The following is a 12,500-nucleotide window of genomic DNA, read 5'->3' on the forward strand; positions in this document are numbered from 1 at the left end:
TAAATAGGAACATTCCAGTTAAAATAAACAGGTGTTTTGGTTCAGTTACTGTTTAGTTAACATAGTTTTGAAGTCCAAAGAAAAAGGAAAACTGATTTTTTCGTCATAGTAGCATTTTAAGATCTTTTTGCAAATCTTTTGCAATTCCAGCAACGGAAATGCTTTACTGTAGCTCTCTCCCACTGGGTTCTAGACAAACGTATTGCACTAGGCCGAAAAAATGTTTTTGGCTCTGCTCAAATCTTGACAAATTTTGTGACCACCAAATATTCAAATTTCCAATCGTGGGCGACGTACTTTTTAATGTTAACCACTGAGTGTCAATCACATTTTTCTGCTCTCGTCAGCTCTTGCATAGTCGCAAACGCGGCCATTCGGAAATCCGTGCATTATCATGTTCCTCCATTTATTTCCTTTGCTATCTTCAAAAGGCCTGTAGGATCTAAGTGTTGAATCGCTTGTAGTTTTGTAAAGCTCGTTAACATTTTTTTCCAGTCCTTGTCTTTGAGTGTTACTTATCACCATTTGATTAGTGTGCTTGTCCTTGCTTTAATGTCGCTCGCCTTTGCTTAACTTATTAGTCTATAAAAGCCAGAGTTCTATTTTTAACTTTGTTTTCTCTCTCCTTCTCTCTCTCTCTCTGTCTCTCTCTCTCTCTCTCTCTGCTTTCGGAAGCTCTCTTGCTACGAGCAGTTTTAAATCCATCGCTATTTAGCAGTTTTCTAGACGTAGTCAGCAATGTGGAGTCGTATTAATGGCAATTTTCGGATTCTTGCTAGTCCAGTCATTGACAGAAAAACTCACGCCTTAAGCAGTTACAAGGCCATTACTTCAATTTGCTCGGTTAACAAGACTTCAACAAAGCAGAAAAGTCATTATTTAATTAAGCTAGGTTCTCTCTGGACGTTTCAGTCAAGTTAATTACCTTAATTCTAGTCAGAAGAACGAAGACACGTGATGAAAAAACACGTGAATCCTAGCGACCAACTTGAAAAGGAAAAAAAAAAAAAACGATACTAAATCAAATTCTTACTCCACGGACTTACTTGTATAGTCATTCTTCATTTATCTAAGTGTTCTTTCCAGACTGATTTTTTCGTCATAGTAGCATTTTAAGATCTTTTTGCAAATCTTTTGCAATTCCAGCAACGGAAATGCTTTACTGTAGCTCTCTCCCACTGGGTTCTAGACAAACGTATTGCACTAGGCCGAAAAAATGTTTTTGGCTCTGCTCAAATCTTGACAAATTTTGTGACCACCAAATATTCAAATTTCCAATCGTGGGCGACGTACTTTTTAATGTTAACCACTGAGTGTCAATCACATTTTTCTGCTCTCGTCAGCTCTTGCATGGTCGCAAACGCGACCATTCGGAAATCCGTTTTCCTGTACTTATTTCCTTTGCTATATTCAGTCCTACGTAACCTTTCTTTGAAATTTGCGATACAAAGGAAGTTCAACTCGGTTGCCATTGAATTCGCTGAATCTATTGTTGATAATTCGAGACTTACAAAAGAGGCTGCAGTTTCGTTCCTTCTTTTCTTTGCTTTAACCCCTCAATGTTTTTTATTGTTCCAATTTTACTTGAGTTATCTGAACAACGCATTAATTTTGTTCCGTGGTTCGTCTTACCCATTTATTTTTCTGTTGTTAATAAATGGTCTGAAATGTTGTCGTGCAATTGGTCGTCGATTTGCTATCGAAACTAAATACATACTTGCGCACATTTCAGGGATCTTACCAAAGTCTGTAGCATCAGTTTTAACAACGATCATCTAATTTCTGTACACTGAAACTGCGGAGTCCCTGGATTTTGAGCCTAATCGTGAAAAAAGAAAGTAAACTAAAAATCATTTCCTCAGTGACGCTTTCGCCGTTAATGCGTATTGTTTGTATTTATAAGCGTTTAACGAGTTTAATTTGAGTCACGGTTATTTTAAAAATACTCAAGGCTTACAGCATAAACATTACTTGTTTTTGTACTTACTTATCCAGAGAGCCAGCTTCAGTTAAATGCAAGAAAACAACGAAACGTAAAATTATAAATACGCTAAGATAAAGTAAAACAAGAGACTTTTGTAATATCAGTATTGATAGAATCTAAAGTGGCACCAAGTTCTTTCTAGGCAAAGTCCACCACCAACTAATTAAGAAAAAGCATGAAGAAAAAATAAGGAAAGAACGAGAAGGGAAAATCTAATTCAGCCGTAGACTTATTCAAAGCATAAGGATCGAGAAACAACTGACAGAAAAATGTAAAGCTTGTAACCACTAATTATATTTAAATCAAAAGCACGCATTTACAAAATCGATGTGACTCTTACAAGCAGTGTTGCCTGAGGAAAAAAAAAAGTTGGGAAATAATTATTGAATTTATTAAAATCTTTTTTTTTTTTTCATGTTAACGGGAACTTTTTCTATGAAAACGATACCTCTGATTTAGACCCTCTTCTTTTTTTTTTAGATTACTTAAGTCAATTGCCTTGAGCAAATCCGGTTTTATACTGTCACGTTTAATTTGAGAGTCAATATGCCGTGAGATGAATTCAGCGCTGCGTACAAGATAACATTTGGAAGTATATTGAGGGCACCTATTACAATGATATCATACAAATTGTAATGAGCACATTTAGAACTCATGCAATATCTTACTGATTTAGGCAGGGTCCCTGCAGGTCATGATATCTTATTCTTAGGCTGAAAACATCTTAAGCCATGCGCTAAAAATAATTAACACACAGTCTGTCTTTAAGTCTGTCTTTTAAGGTGTTTAAGCACAATTGCTTCAGGCAAATGAAACTCACGTTTTGGCAGAGATCCATTTGTCTATCAACGTGACTTTATGGTAATTGACAGATTATATATAAGAAACAATGTCTAATGAGGAAAACTCGCATTTGTGTCCAGCTGTTTTAACTGAGGTAAGATGTTCCTTCAGACTTATACAATACTGAAAAATATACCACTTATGAGAGCTGATCATAAGTTGTAACTCACTTGGCGGGTTGATTTTTATAATATTTAAAATTTCTGTTTATAGTAATAGCTTGTTTATTATGTATTATTAGGGTTTTTTTCTTTTCTTTTTGATTTTGAAATTTGTCCATATGATCATCTTTCTGTTAAGTGTTCTGATACTATGAACCAATACTGACATTCACTCTGAGCCCAAAATGCCAATATAACCTACTAGATTCGTGTATTCGATAATGATTTTGTGGCATAGGGTTCGAGCATATTAAAATCACTTCTTGCATCCAGAGATCCAGAAATCCAGAGAGCGCAGTTTGTAAACTCGGTCTTAGCAGTAAATGGTATAGTTATGAATTCTCCCCTTGAAGGTTCAAACTTGCTTGATTTTGTTTGCATCTTAGAGTCAGTACCTCATCTAGAAAGCCTGTAAAAATAATCTCTTTTTTTTGGGGGGGGGGGGGGTGGGGGGAAATATCACTTTAGTTTAATTCATAACACTTTGAAGATTTGGCCTGCCTTCGATAGAAAGCGGAATTCTTAATTTATAAAATCCATGCAATCTCCCCAACATGATTAAGGCCGCAGACCATGATGCTAACTGTCATGCATGCCTTAGCGTCAGCAAACGCAGACGTATTTCGCGGCGGTCGGCCGCCGGAAATACGTCTGCGTTCGCAGGCTAGCCTTAGCAAGAACATTATGAATTTTCACAATTTTACGACGGGCATAATTACAAGCTGATGAAGTAAATATTTTGAGAAAGAGCCAGTATAACGTAGATTTGATTACTGATTTAGTAGTGTACTTTATTTCGGCTGGCCAGACCAGCTTTCTTTAGTTACAATGAGACTTTGCATTGGGTTGTAATCTAATGTGAACTCAACGGCAATCCAATGTAAACTCTCTGTTGTACCTGAAGAAGGCTGGTTTGGCCAGAACAATATAGTACACGACAAAATCATTAATCAAATCTACGTTGTATCAGCTCTTTCTCGCAATAACTATTTACTTCTCTATTTGTGATCAACCCTTTCAAGCAAGAAGCTAATAAGCTGAACGAAGATCGTTGCCGGAATAAGTCGAGAAACGAAATAATCTGACCGTCTTTTATCATACATGTGAGTTGTACTTCTCATGATCTACGATCTAATTTTATGCAAATCGTCCACCCCTCAATTTTCTCAGTTTCAACAGAATTTACCAGAACAGGAAAGCCATTATCAATTAATCAGCTAGGGCACGTGGTAAAACAAGCACGTGGCGCACCAGAAGCAAATAAGACTCTAACAAAGAAAAATAGATTTAACGTACTAGACAGTAATGAAAAAGAAAAAGTCAGGAGTATTAGTCATTTTCCTCCAAATTCAAGATCGAACGAACTTGACGATTGAAATTAAAAGACCCCTGTAGTTGTTCCTTTGTGAAGAAAATGTCTCGTTACCGATATATATTCCAAACTATTTTGTTTCAAGTTACCTTGATGATCTCTTGTTGGTACCAATATGTGCGTCCTTCCATGCTAGTACTACCCGGTTGTTCAGATGTAAATTGTTCAAATATTGCACACTTCAAAAAAAGAATGTGATGTCGTGCTTCTGGAGGCGTCTAATTAGGTCAATGACCATAAAAGAAAGACTTACCTTCCCACAAAAGAAAAAAAAACCTCTGGCTTCCATTTGACCTGCGAGTCACTGTGTGATGCACATCGGAAAGTTTGGAGGGAAGACCTCAGTCCAGAGGCCTGACTGTATTGTCTTTGGAGCTACCCGAAGTTTGTGAAGATAACGAAGAGTCTGACATTATAATTTGATTCGTAACCTGTGAAATTTCTCTGCTAAACAGCCCTTTCGAAAAAGATTTGTAATCACGTTGATATTTTTGGGAAACCTGACCCTAAGTGAAATTTGAAAAAAAGATAAAGCCAAACTTAAAGGCGTGAGCTTAGTGGGGAAGCTCCGGTAATCAAACGAACCATTTGTGCTCAGTCAGTTAACATTGAAAGAGAATTTAACGTACAATGCGTTCTGTACTTGCAAGAGAACGATGAATTTTAATCTGTGTAGCCGCCTTCAGTTCTACATTAAGATGACTTTTATATCAGGATATTCAACTAAGCATTCAGCCGTACCGTCCCCTAGAATCTTTGCTTTATGATTGAATAAAGAATAATCATTTAATAAAGGCTTTAATATATTTTCTAAAATCTTCAATAACCATTTTCAATTCACATCATAATCTTAATGTCTTATTATCGCTTTTCAGATTTTTCTTTCTTTCTTTTTTCTTTTTATTTTTATTTTGTTAAGTGGCTGTTTTTGGTCACAACAATATCACCGTTCCACGTTACCACTCGCCTTTGGCTGGTTGGAGTTCTTAAATCTCTTTAGTATAATTCAGTATACCCAGAGCTTTAATTTTTTTTTTTTTTCATTTTTCTTGAAAAGCGTCACGTTATCAATAACATATTTGCAGCTTGTCTGTTCAGTCGTACATGAGTTAGCCTGTATCACTAAAATTTGATAACATTTATAAAAATATATATACTCAACAAAATATCTTGTTTCTCATTGATCATCGACGAATGCATATTTTGTTTAGCATCTAATAAATAATAAAAATCGTATGAACTTGCTAGTGTATTTCGTGATTTATGGCCCCTCGTGATGTTTTGGAAGTTGGCAAATTTCACTCGCCTGCGGGTCGTGCAATTTTGAGAACTTTTAAAACATCACTCGTACCCATAGATCATGAAATGCACTCGCGTTCATACGATTTCCTTTACGTTTTTTAAAGGTTCATTGACGACCAGAGACCCGAATGATATAAAAAACCAAGTACTGATGGAGTTGAAAGAGCGCTTCTCGATTGCAGTGGGGACTGTATTCAACGAACTGTTCCGCCAGCTCTTAATATCGTTTACAATATCATTCTTAATGAAAGTGGTTGAGCTAACACCCTCTCAAGCGGGAACCTGTCTACTAGTTACTCAGTGTGTAGACGGGTTGTCGTCTCTCTTGACTGGTCACTTGGGTGACCACGTAAAAATACCATTTCTCTCAAAAAAGATGGGTCAGAGAAAATCGTGGCATTTTGTTGGTTCAGTACTGATGAGCATTGGAATTCCCCTTATGTTCAACCGATGTCTCTTTTGTAACGAATCTGGAGATCCAACTTCGCTTCCACTGGTTTATTACGCATTTGCTTGCCTTCTTACAGCCTTGGGATACAGTGTGATGGAAATTAATCACCTGGCGATTATAACAATTGTGCCTGAGACCATCAAAGAAGCAACCGCCGTTAGTGCTCTAAGGTATGTAAAACAACTAGAAGCCTGTTTTCCGAGTACTACCCTCCATGTATATCATTAATAACCTTTTTATGTCAATCACTTGTCTTGTTCCATAATCTAGAAATCTCGCGATCTCCGAATAGTTGTCAATCTTCTCGTATTCCTTTCTTTGGGTATCGTGGTCGCCGGGGATAGCCCGCACGGCAATGATTTGGCAAGCCCCAGCCAGCTTCCTTGTCACAGCAACAACAGCTGGTCTCCGTTACTCTATCACCGTTACTCTATTGATCTTCGTACTGGTTATTCTAATATGCTGATGGAAAGCTACAACCTGTAGTCTTTGGCCTCAAATACTTTTCAATTCTTGCGGTACCAAGCAGAGCTGCTTTCCGCATGTGTTCTATCTCCTGTCGCCATCAGGTAATTGGAAAGATGATTGCCTGTGACAATTCCTTATGCACCAACCACCACAAGGACAATAATCTCTTCACATTCCTTCGTCTCAGTTATCTTCTTAGATATTGATATGTATTTTTCGACCTTCGTCTTCTCAAAGTACCGTTATAATTCCAAGTTTAAACACAATCAGTTTTACGCATGTAATTAACACTTTAATTATCTAGATATTGACGAAATACTAGAATTTTCCCTTTATAAAAAATCTTATCTTGAAGATGTTAGTATTATTTTTCATATGTGAGGATATAGGTGTCCTCGTGGCTATTAACATGATTAGCCAATAAAAAGAGAGCTTTCCTTTCCTTGTAAGATACTTTTATGCTGTAATATTAACGTAATACATTAACGTTTTTATTACCCAATTGGATATTATCTTGATTTGTTTTTCATAACCTTCATATCTCATTTCATGTTACACAACATGCGTGTAGGTCGATTGAAATGAATAAAACAAGTTGTGTCTAATCTGGACATTTCACAGTATCTATATAACAGACCAGCAGAACATTACATGGTCGCTTGGGATACGAACTTTATCTTCTCGTGTTGATTGTATCTCGCACTCGTTCGCTGTGCTCACTCGTGAGGGATACTATTAGCACTCAAACATTCGTACTCTCGCGCGGTCATGTCTTGTAATATCCTTTATATTATTACTGGGAATAACAAGAAGAAATTAAAAAAACCATGCACCTGCTGGGTGAAAATAACGTCCTTGAACTTGCACGTGATTTTGTGGAAGACGCCGTTTATAGGCAAAATGTAGTGCACTGTCCTAGACTAAAGCATCACTAATTCCACTTAGTACATCTGTTAGCCGGCTGTAATTCAACAAATTTGCGCGCCGTATTCTACAGTATGAAATGATCAAATAAGAACGTTGTCATACGGTTTCTTGTTTTTCCTAGTATACATTATGGTCCTTGAGTTTTGCACTTGGGCTACAAATTGAAATGAAATTTAAAAACGATATAAGTAAAATAAAAAAAAAGGGCCGGCCATAACTTACAGTATCCCATGAAATTCACTTCGTTAGTGGTATTTAATCTGAAAACAAAAATTGATTTGACCCTTTAACAAGGGCTAAGCTACAGCATTCATTTTGTCTCCCAAAAAACAGGACACTTTTCTCCTTTGGAAGTGGAGTTTTCATTTATTTCGTCACTTGGGGGCTTCTAGGGCAGCAAGCCGGACATGATCTGGGACCCAGCAACTTAAAGCAATTCCAGGTATTTTACTTTTTTTTTTATGTCATGTACACTCTGTGAGATCACGATACAAAGCAGATTCGATGGCGTAAATTTCATTTCAACCCTACAATAGCTAAAGGAGAAACTTGTTTTTGATATACCGTGTTCATACCAATATTGCTTGCTCACCATGCAATATATATTGTTAAAATAGAGACCTTGAAAGGACTCGGACATCCCGCACGAGGTTTGGTCAGAAATTATTTTAACAAAACCTTGGCTTTGCTTGCTAATGTAAGAAATACCAAAGTGGTTAGCTGTATAGAATGTGCTTTCAATTCGGTGGTCTCCTGCCCACCATCTGGGCCTGGTTGTTCAAATGTCCATTAAAGATAAAGAAGGAGTTTATTTCTCTACTCCCAAATGCTGTTCAACGCTGATATTCGGAAAAACCTTACATTAGAAGAAGTCAATCTTGAAAAACAAAAATAAACAAAAGAAACTTACACCAACAAGATAAAAACATGAAACAAAACTTTACTTTACGCTAATCCTGGATTGAGTAAATCGGCTTTTGAACAACCGGGCTAAGATCTCTCGAGCCCCTTGCCCCAAAGAAGAGAATATTAGCCACTCGTCATTTACAGACGGCCATTCCTATTACCCAGATCGATCTGCGCGCTTAGTTGCAAAAGAGAAAAAAATAAACATTTTATTGACAGAAATGTGAGACACGTAGGGCCATTTATGCGAGTACAGCTTACATAAGAAGCGAAATGCTGGTATAAATGGTTCGCGGCTAAGTTTGCGGCCACTTGGTCCAATGATGACGTAGTTTATTTTGATGCCTCGTTTTGGGGCAATTAATTGTGAGGCAAAATTTGCGACATCACGAGATAAAATGGCTCGAGTAAGCAAACAAGCGAAGAAAAATTAACTTTAGTTTTACATTTAATCCAGTATCGATCCTGTACTGATTCGTTTTCGAACACTTGCGGTGGGCTGTGCGGAACTTACACTGGCTGAAGTGACGCAATTATCAAGTAGCTCAGCAATTTCAATGCCACTACAAATAGTGAGAAGCGGTTTCTCTTCCGGGGACTCCACGTTCGCTTATTCGCTGAATCTTTTTCATTAGTAATACGTGATTTATTGCTCGCGCTCGGCCAGCGCAAGCCGTGGCTTATTTCTCTGGTATAAACGGCCCGAATGTGTCCGGACACATTTTTTTAAGAAGGAAGGACACCATTGTAAGCACTTCGCTTGATTTATACTTTTGCTTGCCTCTTGCACTTTAGTACCTTGCCTGGATTTCTGTTGGAACAGGACTATTCACGTCAATTATCTTTTATATTGGCACAAAGGAAAAAAAAGCCAGTTATCCGGCTCTGTCAAGGAAAATCAGTACACTCATTGATCCTAAGGTAAGTAAGAATAGTTTGCATGGGATAATATATAAAGCAAAAGGAAAGTAACTCTGTAAGGAGGAATTGAAAGTATATTACAGGTATCCAATATATCTACAACCGCACTAAAGGTTATTAGGGGGATTTTTACCATCTCTGGCTTCTTAAATTACGAGAGAAATTCGTTATAACTCCCGCCGCCATTTCTATAGGCTAATGCCTGTTTGACAAGTGTTGGTATTTGCAACAACATGATTCATGATGTGGCAGGTACGCCAGCGTATTCTTCTGTCATATTCTTGTGTGTGGTAATATTTATTTATGAACCAGTACATATTTTTAATTAATATTTTGTAGAATGCCGTCGGAGTTTTCCAATCGAGTCAGACACTTTACTCAGCAGCGTTTAAAAACGATGATGGTATGTTCAAATTTTTTTGTCAAAAATTTGCCAGTGGTGAAGTGAAGAATTAATTGTTGTCGTTGTCTTTATTAACTGCCATATTGGCTCAAGCTATTGTAAGTCATATCACTTGCTGGAACTCCTGTACGGCATAGGTGACGTAAAACTTAAGTAAATGCTGCTAAACCCAAGCTTTGGCGACCTGTGTCTGGTAATACGGCGCTGTCCGCGAGTGGTTCGTTTTATCTCAATTTATAACTCATTTAAAACCTCTGCTGGCGGAATATCTGATTTTTTTACTCCGTTAGCTCTAATAGGAAAATTATCTGCAACACCATGTTAACACTCATTTGATCTATGGGAACTAGAAAACGCTCAGCCATTCCGGTCGTTCATCGGAAAATTTATGTTTTGACGGCGTTTTCTCCGCCTGAGTTCGAAAAGCACTTGCGAAATACTGTGTTCGAATGCCACAGAAAACAGGGGAAAACACTCAGAAAAACAGCGTGTTTCTCGGTGAAACACTCCCGTAGGAAAATGGACGTTGAACATCGCGTTTTCACTACGTTTTCCCAAACCTAAAACACTTAGAAAATACCATGTTAGAACACGCTCCGGAAAACAGGGGAAAGCACTTAGCAAAATAACATGTTTGCCGGTGTAATGCTCCTGTAAGAAATCCATTGTGGAATGCTATGTTTTCAATGCTTTTACCACTTCAGGAAAACATACGTTGAACGCCTCGTTTTCTCGCTATGGATAACTGTTGTAACATGTGCTGGAAAACACACTGTTAAAACCTGTTTTCCTTGTGCAGGAAAATTAGGTGGGAACAGCTTATTTTACCTATCTGGGTTAACCAATAGTGAACCCTAAGTTTTCTGCGCGTTTTTAAAAACAGTAAGACAAGCTATAAATGCGACATTTTCCTGTCATTAACCGTTAACTTGGTAACATTCCAAACAAGGGTTTTATTCATTGCCGTGTTAGTTCGCTGACTCTCTCATTAATTCGGATAGCGCGCCTAGAGTTGCTCGGGCACATTCCACAATATGAAGATTTGCAAAGATTTATCATTTTGCTTCATTTGTACTTTTCATTGTTGAGTCAACGGTTTATTAGTTCTCGTTACATTATTTATTTCTTTTGTTTAGTTAGCCAAGAGAGGATGAAGAGAGAGAACACATCCCTATACCACATGATAGTTTTTTCAATCTATTTTAAGCTTCACGCCATCACGCTTCTCTCTCTCCTCGCCCTCGCTTGGTTAGGCTTATCCCTTTGACACATTGCTGAAAAATGTGTAGTTAGTAACAGACCTGACATCAGATCTTCCTTTCCTCTTTTTGTCTTCTCTTCTTCATTCAAGAAAACAAAAGAGAAACTGCTTCCCTTGCTCAGACATTTCTTCAAATGCTTGTGTCTTCGGTGAGGAAAGAAGAAAGTTGGGCTCATGCAAGAGGCGAAGGAGAAACAGAAACGCAAGATAGATCTTTAAGAAAGTTGAGTTGGATGGATCGATTTCTCCAGGCAGTCTTTTCCGAGGATGTCAATGGAGGAGACAAGGCCGAAGATTCAGTTGAAGAAGGGCAGTTAGGTGAGTTCACTGCAAAATACGACAGTGACAATCTAGCAGGTACTCAGTGTTGTTTATTTAGTTTATTTATTTATTTATTTATTTTATTTCGCTCATGATGCAAATGTCGATCACCTAGATTTTGATGCAGTCAACTCTAAAAGTCAACAAATTTATTTGTAGCCACAAACTGCTGCATGACTCGTTTTTGTTTGTTTGTTTCTTTGTTTATCCTCAGATCCGATAACTAAAGTGGAAAAGCTCGATCAAGAACGTAAAAGGAGCCTCGCTATGCGTTTCATCGACGGTCTTGTCCAAACTATATGGCATCGTGAAATACAATCCGGAGAAACAAGGACAGTCAGCACGACTAGACATGAGGATCAAGTTGCGGAGAATGAAGAAGTTGAAAATGAAAAAATAACAGGGTAAAATAAATTAGAAGTGCACCATTGCTAAACATGTTTAGAAAAGCTAACTTTCAAACATAAACCGGTCCCTTTCAACTTTCTGCGAAGTTAAAATTAACCTTACGTTTCGTGAATCCAAAAAATTAAGTCTTATTATCTTCACACCGTAGAGTTCCGATAATAGCGACTCTCGTTACTTTCGAAATTAGCAGCCTTTGGGGGTCGCTACTCTCGGGGGTTCGTTACTTTCGGGGAACAAAAATCGTTTACAAATAGAGGTGGCGCAAGCTTTTTTCCGAAATAAAAAATGAACAACACAAAATTAAAAAAAGAACAACATTTTATTTGCATTTCACATGTATATATATAGATCGTGTTTCATATATATATATATATATATATATATATATATATAACTGCAGGCAGTACTGTTTCGGCCTTCTGGGCCTCATCAGTGCAGTGCTGATGTCTGGGATGGAGGTTAAGCTTATAAAGCCACCCCAAATGTCCCACACATGTGGTACATCTAAGCCATGCCAGAGTGCTCAAACTAGCGAGCTAGTGAGCATGCGCATATGGAACTCACCTGAAGTTATATATATATATATATATATATTAAAAAAACTGGTTAAAAATGAAGCCGAAAATGGACAACTTTTGGTTTAAAAACTATTTAAAAAAAAAAAAAAAAAATTAAAATTCTTTAATACGTTTCGGTCTCTCGACCTTCTTCAGTTACAAAAGAGTGGGTAGAAAAATCTACAGCTTAAATAGGGTTTTACAACAATGAATAA

General features: G+C 37.4%; 1 protein-coding gene across 1 annotated transcript in view; it reads left to right on the forward strand.

Annotated features, from left to right (window-relative positions):
• The first annotated feature begins 5,813 nt into the window (after positions 1–5,813).
• Positions 5,814–12,500, forward strand: part of LOC138037182 (uncharacterized) — a 37,778-nt gene continuing 31,091 nt past the window's right edge. Inside the window, exons 1-6 of the mRNA XM_068883166.1 lie at positions 5,814–6,283; positions 7,842–7,950; positions 9,210–9,335; positions 9,675–9,738; positions 11,090–11,317; positions 11,535–11,724. Of these exons, the coding sequence (XP_068739267.1) occupies positions 5,814–6,283; positions 7,842–7,950; positions 9,210–9,335; positions 9,675–9,738; positions 11,090–11,317; positions 11,535–11,724 (1,187 nt within the window). The remainder of the gene's footprint in view (positions 6,284–7,841; positions 7,951–9,209; positions 9,336–9,674; positions 9,739–11,089; positions 11,318–11,534; positions 11,725–12,500) is intronic.

This window comes from Montipora capricornis, chromosome 2, assembly GCF_036669925.1.
Source record: "Montipora capricornis isolate CH-2021 chromosome 2, ASM3666992v2, whole genome shotgun sequence".
Classification (NCBI taxonomy): domain Eukaryota; kingdom Metazoa; phylum Cnidaria; class Anthozoa; order Scleractinia; family Acroporidae; genus Montipora; species Montipora capricornis.